Here is an 8,162-nt window from a genome sequence, read left to right on the forward strand (position 1 = left end):
GGCAATTTAACGGGGATGATGAGGTCCTACCCGTTTTTTAAATCGTTAATGGTTTTTTAATGCGTTGGCGATAATGGAAACCTAGATCTTAGTTCGGGCACGTGTGGTGCACCAATGCCCCAACCCCATTTTCGTCTGTGAAGATAAAAGAGCACACCATAATTTGATTGAAAGTTAGCTAAAAATGATCGAGTTCTTAAAATTTTGATCGGCATCACACTTTTCAAAACTTTAATGAACAAGCACCATGATAAGTGGGGATGCTCATCAGATCGAGAGTCTGAGTACAGGGAGTGAGATCCCACCAAAAAAAAAACAAACTATAGGCAAGATCCCGGCTCAAGAATTCAGGATTTAGATTCTGGAGCCAAAACGACCCCCTTTTGGGGTGATCCTGATAACTATGAACCATTTCAGTAAGAAAGTACATGATTTAAATCTAAAATAACCAGATTTGTTTTAAACTGAAAAACACTATCAATATGTTGGTGCCAACAAGTATCTTCTTTTAAAGGACCTTTCCTATATGAATACAGCAGTGACTGGAAATACTTAGAAACATCCTATCTGGAATCCACGAGATATGAAGTAGATGACATGGTAGGTGTCAAAGAGGTAGTTGTTGTGGAAGTCTCTTCGGTGACATCCGATGATTTGGAATGATCGAATGTGTATGAGAATACAGATTGCTTAGTGGGAGGCACAGAGTACATTGCCACAGGGATCTTTGATGGAAGCGCAGGCAGTTGTGCTTCAAAATTGAGGACTTGGATGGCTCGTCTTATCGAGGGCCTCATGGCATAGTCAGGATGAGCACACCAGAGCCCAACAACCATAAGACATTCCACCTGTTTATCATCAAATTCACCTGATAAGGCCTCATCCACACAATCAATTAGCCTCCCTCTTCCATAGAGCTCCCATACCCACTCTACCAACCTAACCTTTGAAGCCTCTGCTAATGGTTCGATGGCACGTCTTCCACAACAGATCTCAAGTGCGACGACACCAAGGCTGAAGACATCGGACTCCTTGCTGGCTTTCCCATCTGTGACACACTCGGGTGCCAAGTAGCCCATGGTCCCAGCTACAACTGTTGTTTGTGAGTCTCTATTGTGGTCCACTAGCCTGGCCAGCCCAAAGTCCCCTAGTTTAGCATTGAATTTAGAATCCAACATAACATTGCTTGATTTGATATCACGATGAACTACACATTGTTCCCATTCTTCGTGGAGATATAAGAGAGCAGAGGACAACCCTAATGCAATCTTGTACCTCAGCTCCCAAGTGAGCCCAGATTTCTTCCCGAACAGGTATCTATCAAGACTTCCATTAGGCATGAATTCATACACAAGAAGCAACTCAGTTTTGTAATGACACCAACCCATAAGTTGAACTAGGTTCCTGTGCCTCAATCTGCTTATAATTCTCACCTCGGTGATGTATTCCTTTTTCCCTTGTCTAGACCCTTTAGAGATCCTCTTTACAGCCACAGTTTCCTTTGTATCACTCAGTAGCCCCATGTAAACTCCTCCAAATCCTCCTTCTCCAAGCTTCCCTTTTTCACTGAAGTCATTAGTAGCAGAAACAAGCTCCTTGTATGCAAATCTCCTAGGACCGGTCTCCCTTTCAAATTCTTCATCCATGGATTCCTCGTCCACGTGCAGGTCTCCATTTCCCCTTCTCTTCTTCGCTATCTTCCTCCAAACGATCAAAATTAAGACTAATACACCAATCATGAAAGCCCCCAGACACAAAGACATCCATACCATCCATCTTCTATCCTTATGATCAACAATGACATTCGGCTGCTTTGTTTCCTCACATGAACCCAAGCTTGAATTGAACTCCCATGACAAAATTGTATGAAGCTCAATTGCCCAACCAGTGGCTGCTGAGAACCCAACTGTTACACACTCCGGTAGAACCTTCGACATGTCTACCTCATACGAGAGGTTAGAATTCCCATTGAAGGTGGGGTTGTTCTCTTGGGTAAGGAAGACACTCAAATTCCTAGTTGTAGCATTGTAGGTTACCCATGCATTAGACCTCGAACCATTCTGAAGCTTACTGTTCCATGGCCTACTAGCCTTGGAGACAACGGAATTGATGTCGATTCCTATGTGATTGCGGGTCGGATCCCATTCATTTTGATATGTATCAAATTCCACTGCGACAACTCGACTCACAGAGTTGTTGTCCAAGCTGCTATCAAAAAGAGCAAGTTGCCCACCCCAGGACTTACTTGGTATAGTCGAATTCGCAGCAAGGAAGAAGGCAAGGCCATCACCACTTTTTGACATGTCACTAGAATCAATGACAAATTCGAAGTGCGTGGTGAAATCAGAGACAATTCCAGTGGCAGAGTCCCATAATCGAATTGGGTGCTTGTAGAAAGCACGCCCGACGCTATCCTGTAGATTGTCGCCAGTCTGGGTGCGCGTTACCTGGATGGCAGTGCCATTGGGTAAGGCATCACCTTCATATGAGATATTAGGAAGGGAAACTGGGAATGAGTCGAAATTGAAAGTCACAGATAAAGTGACTGTGGGAAGAAGAAGAAGAAGAAGAGACAGAAGGAGAGGATGGGAAGATTTAGACAAGGCCATTAGCACTAGCAGTAGCAGTTGTGAGAAGAGATGGAAGTCGTATTGAACACAAATATTTAAAGGCTATATACATGTTACTTCGGAGAAAATGGGCATGTTATGGACCAGGCATAACATACGTTGAAGAGGCAAAATGATGTACGCGTTTTGGGGTTGGTTTGACTCGGTGAAAGACTTAGATGAACTATTTGCTGAAAAAAATAAATAAATCGTCTTGCAGTCTATTGTTTAAGGCAATGGTTTAAAAAACGGATCGGTGACCCGGATTGGGCTTTCAAAAAATCGATCCGGATCGACGAATCGGCGATCTGGATCGGGAATCGGGTGAATCGGTCAGAATAAAGCTTCAAAAAAATTCGAAAAAATTATTAAAATTCATTATAAATATTGTTTTTTAGGAATTCAATAAGAAATGAGGGTACTCCATTAAGAATTTTCATGTTTTTGAATGAATATGCGAATATTGATATGTTCTTTCCCTGCATGAACCGCCATTCAGCATTTAATTTACATCACACAAAAGGATAAACATAGAATTATCATGGAATAAGTATATCAACATACATGGACTACAATAAAGCATAAAATTAGTAACATACGTTCTAAAAATAAAATGATAGACGATGTTGTTGTTCTTCTTGGTCACGCTGGTGCCATTGATTGAATTCGTTTGACAATTCATTGATTCGATCTAAAAACGAATCATCGATATTAGCGGGCGTCTGACTATTCCCAAATCCCTGAGTGTTAGTGTTTTGTTGTGTTCCCAATCCAAAATCCCCGAAGCTTGTCCATCCTTCATGCTAACCTGCACTGTCGTGCTCATCCCTACACTGTTGCTGTTGGGAATCATCATCTCTCTCATTTTCTCTTAGACCCCCTTCCCACTCTCCCTCATTAGGTACAATATCACCGACATATTGTGGATACATTGGCTGGCTGCTTCCTCTTTCATGCTGCTCATCACTTTCTTCAATATCTTCATCATCGATAGCCTCAAAGAACGCTCTCTTGTGCAACACTGGCTCCTCCTCTTCTACTACCCATTGGTTTGCTGTGTCCGTGACAAATATTGTGTCTAAGTCTATCGGCCCATAGTCTTCAAGCTTCCTTCTTATTTGTCACTCTCTGAGGTTTAAATTATAATGAACGTAGACTAGTTTATGAAGCTTCTCAGAAGCGAGTCGATTCCTCCTAGTAGTGTGCAACCATTGGAACGTACTCCAGTTGTGCTCACAGCCAGTAGCAGAACATGTTTGGGAGAGCACCTTGATTGCTATCCACTTTAGGTGAGGTGCATCAGTACCATATATGTCCCACCATTCAGCTGGATTAAAATGTAAAAAACATTATAAGGGCAAGAACAATTCACAAGATTAAATATATGAATAAACAAAATATTAGCGAGGGGATAACCTGGATCCATCATAGTTCGAGAATTTCTGGCAAGTCTAGTTCCGAAAGATCCTATAGCATCCCTATACATAGCAAGCTAAAACAAATATATTATGTTTTAGTACATTATTCCTCACAAATATAACAACTCAATGAAGTTCTTACCCAAACATTAAATAATACCTCTTGTATTGCTGCTACTTGGTTTCGATGGCTTCTCTCCAACCTTGCAATAATGTATCTGACCCCTTCCATAATCTTGTGGGGTTGTTCAGGTGTCAAATAGAAAAATTTTGGGTTGAAGTAGTAATCTAAAAAATATATAGGTAGAAAAATGTCATTTACAATTTCATAAAAAAATGATTTAAACTGAAACATTGTAATGATATAAATATATATTTACCAGCATAATGAATTGGACGTCCAAATTTAGTGTTCCACCTCTTTTCTATAATCTCGATCACTTTGCTAGCAAAATTACACTTCTCCCCAATAGCTGATTTCGCCCTCTCAATACCTTCATAAAGGATACCCATGGTAGCTTTCTTGTCAGCATCCACCATTCTTAACATCGTGACCAAAGGGGCAGTGGCCTCTACAACACTGGAACATCGAGACCAGAACAGCCTATTTGAGATTATGTTGTCCACTTTTATACCGGTACCGGACTTCGAGAGGCGGTCATTTAACCACTCTTCACAAGTAAACAATCTCTTTAATACACCTTCAGATTGTCGAATGGAGTCCACAGCTAAGTAATCGGTCGCAAAGCGGGTTATGGCAGGCCTGATTATCTCTTTTTTCTTAGAGTGTTCTCTAAATAGAAATAATATTTTAGAGTGGTTGTATATAAATCTCGACACCAACCTTGCTTCATCTAGAGTCTCCTTCACAATTTTGATCTCACCGATTTCCTCTAACATAAGATCGATGCTGTGTGCAGCACACGGGGTCCATACTAGATGCTTCCTCTTATCCATCAACTTGCTGCCCGCAGAAACACATGCACGCGCATTGTCCTTAATAAACTGGACTACATGCTTATCTCCCACCTCCTCCACTATCTGATTATATAGTCGTACGTAGAAGTTTGCATCCTTCTTCGTCCCTGATACGTCTTTGCTAAACAAAAAAGCTGTACCTTTTGGGGAATAGGCCAAGAAGTTTAAAAACTCCTTTTTGCTAACTTTATTCAACCAACCATTACTCATGAGAGTAATTCCTGTCCTTGGCCAACTCTGTTTATATTCTTCAATCCACTTTTTAACTTCCTCTACCTCTTCATCTAATATTGGCCCACTGAGCTCATATGCCGTCGAGGGTTTTACCCCAGGCCCGACTCTCTGGATTGCACTAATCATAGGTGGAAAATATGGGCTATTGGCTGCATCAAAGGGAATCCCTTTATCGTAGAACCATTTACCAACATATCTCCCTAACATGTTTCTTGTACCATTAACCATGCCTTTTAGGGTCATCTGTTGTGACTTAGGCTTTGAGAGAAATGGGTCTTTACGACCATGACCTGCAATACTGGCACTCCTAGGTAACTTAGAAACAATTTCTTCAACAACTGATTCTCCTTGATACATATTGCCACCAACCCCTCCATACATATTTGAGCTGGGCCCGCCATACATGCTCGAGCTGGACCCGCCATGCATATCTGAACTAGGCCCACCATGCATATCGAAGCTAGGCCCACCATGCATGTCTGAGCTAGACCCACAGGGCATTCTAAACCCACGTTCCCTCTGATAATGTTCGTATAAACTCAATCTTGTGGCCATGTCCAGCTCATTATTATATTTCTCTTCTGTATCATTCCTGCTTGATGGTGTATATAAACTAGCTATCTCCTCATTCATCCTATGTTTGGCAATTTTTTTACCTTTGCTAGCATTAAGAATTGCCACCATCTGTTTTTTTACATTACTAGAGACACTAGTGCATGCAGAAACTTCTCCCGTAACCCCTGCCAAGCGTTGCTTGAACCTATGTACCCCACTACTTATCACTCTTTGACAGTAATTACAAATAATTTTGTCTTTCTTGTTGGGATCAAGTCTGACCCCATGTTGCCATGCAGGGTCTTCTGTAGATCTTCACATGATTCAACTGTTTTAAGATGTAAAAAGTTTAAATTAACCTGACAGTTCAAAAAGAAAAATAATCAACATATGTAGTGATAATATGTTGCGGTAGTTCATGTAGTCATATTCGTTGTTATTTGTTATTGCAAACTACCTTTTTTGACAATAATATTTTCGTACATATCAATTACAAACATTTAGAATAATACAAAATGCAAGCTCCAAACATGGCTACAACTCAATTATCAAGAACATACATTTTTTGCATTAAAAAATTAATCATAAAAACAATTCTTCAAAGAGCCGGCTAACATCAGTCATTCCAACTAAAAAATCCATGAACAACAGATAAAAAAAATACAGTTTTGTATTAAAAATATAATAACATGCATTTTTTTGCATAAATAATCCATCAACATACAATTTTTTCAACAAAAACTTTAACAATAAAAATTTAAAATATGGTTTAATACCTCATGATAATTAAAACCTTGTCACGATTTTCACATCTTTTCGGAAAATCATCATTTTTCAAAAAATTCGATCATGGAAAAAAAAAAAAATTACAGCAAACTCAAACAATAAAAATTAAAAATTGGGTTTAATACATCATGATAATCAAAACTTTATCACGATTTTCACATCTTTTCGGAAAATCATCATTTTTCAAAAAATTCGATCATGGATAAAAAGAAATAAATAAAAAAGTATAGCAAATTTTCAAAAAATTCGATCATGGATTAAAAAAAAAAATTAACAAATTTTCAAAAAGTTCGATCATGGATTAAAAAAAAAAAATCACAAGTTTTCTAAAAATTCGATCATGGATTACAAAAAAAAATTCGATCATGGAGTAAAAAAAAAAAATCACAAATTTTCAAAAAATTCAATCATGGATTACAAAAAATTCGATCATGGATTACAAAAAATTCAATCATGGATTACAAAAAATTCGATCATGGATTACATAAAATTCGATCATGGATTACATAAAATTCAATCATGGATTACAAAAAAAAAAAAAACATAAAAAAACAAAAAATTCGATCGTGGATTACATGAACAGAAAAAAACAATTCGATCATGGATTACAAAAAATTCAATCATGGGTTACAAAAACAAAAACAAAAAATTCGATCATGAATTTCAAGTAAAAAAAACAAACATTTCGATCATGGATTACAAAAAAGTCGATCATGGATTTCAGAAAATTTTATCTTGGATTACAAAAAATTCGATCATGGATTACATAAAATTCGATCATGGATTACAAAAAAAACAAACAAAAAAAAACAAAAAATTCGATCGTGGATTACAAAAAAAGAAAAAAACAATTACATCATGGATAACAAAAAATTCAATCATGGATTACAAAAAACTCTATCATGGGTTACATAAAAAACAAAAAACAAAAAATTCGATCATGGATTACAAAAAAAAACAAACATTTCGATTATGGACTACAAAACATTCGATCATGGATTACAAAAAATTCTATCATGGGTTACAAAAATAAAAAATAAAAAATAAAATTCGATCATGGATTACAAGAAAAAAAACAAACATTTCGATCATGGATTACAAAAAATTCGATCATGGATTACAAAAAATTCTATCATGGGTTACAAAAAAAAATAATAATAATAATTTCTGTTCTTCACAGAGTTATTTTACATAAGCGATTTTAACTCAAAAATTCACCTCTAAGTGAATAAATTACATCCAATTGAGTATATTTTCTGATAAACAACAATATAAGGAATCAAAACCCTAAATTTTTAACACATTATTTATAATATATCATGAAAACAAAATCAAAAGGCGGAAAAAAAAAAAAAAAAAACAGTGGAATTTTGGTTCCGCAGACATCTCAGTGTTCATATCAAATTTCTTGTTGAAATTGACCAGATTACGTAAAATTGAAAATTTTAAATCATACTAGACACAATAAAGATTAAAAACCTTAATTATTGAACTCATTATGTTCAAAATATGCCGTGAAAAAAATCAAATGGCGGAAAAAAAAAAAAACCCAAACTTCTTACCTGATTTTGTGAACCGAAGC

General features: G+C 37.1%; 2 protein-coding genes across 2 annotated transcripts; both read right to left on the reverse strand.

The window, feature by feature from the left end:
* Positions 1-362: 362 nt before the first annotated feature.
* On the reverse strand, positions 363-2,696 carry LOC18446404 (L-type lectin-domain containing receptor kinase IX.1). Its single transcript, XM_006856521.4, has one exon. The coding sequence runs from the start codon at positions 2,607-2,609 to the stop codon at positions 564-566; it is 2,046 nt and encodes a 681-aa protein (XP_006856583.1). The 5' UTR covers positions 2,610-2,696; the 3' UTR covers positions 363-563.
* Positions 2,673-5,794, reverse strand: LOC148779206 (uncharacterized). The gene is made up of 4 exons (XM_088856614.1): positions 4,408-5,794; positions 4,188-4,315; positions 4,026-4,101; positions 2,673-2,800 (listed from the first exon to the last, which is right to left on the reverse strand). The coding sequence occupies exons 1-4, from the start codon at positions 5,792-5,794 to the stop codon at positions 2,673-2,675; spliced, it is 1,719 nt and encodes a 572-aa protein (XP_088712740.1).
* Positions 5,795-8,162: the final 2,368 nt, after the last annotated feature.

The sequence above is a fragment of the Amborella trichopoda genome, chromosome 13, assembly GCF_054954075.1.
Source record: "Amborella trichopoda isolate Santa Cruz 75 chromosome 13, AtrichopodaSantaCruz75HAP2 v2.0, whole genome shotgun sequence".
Lineage (NCBI taxonomy): Eukaryota > Viridiplantae > Streptophyta > Magnoliopsida > Amborellales > Amborellaceae > Amborella > Amborella trichopoda.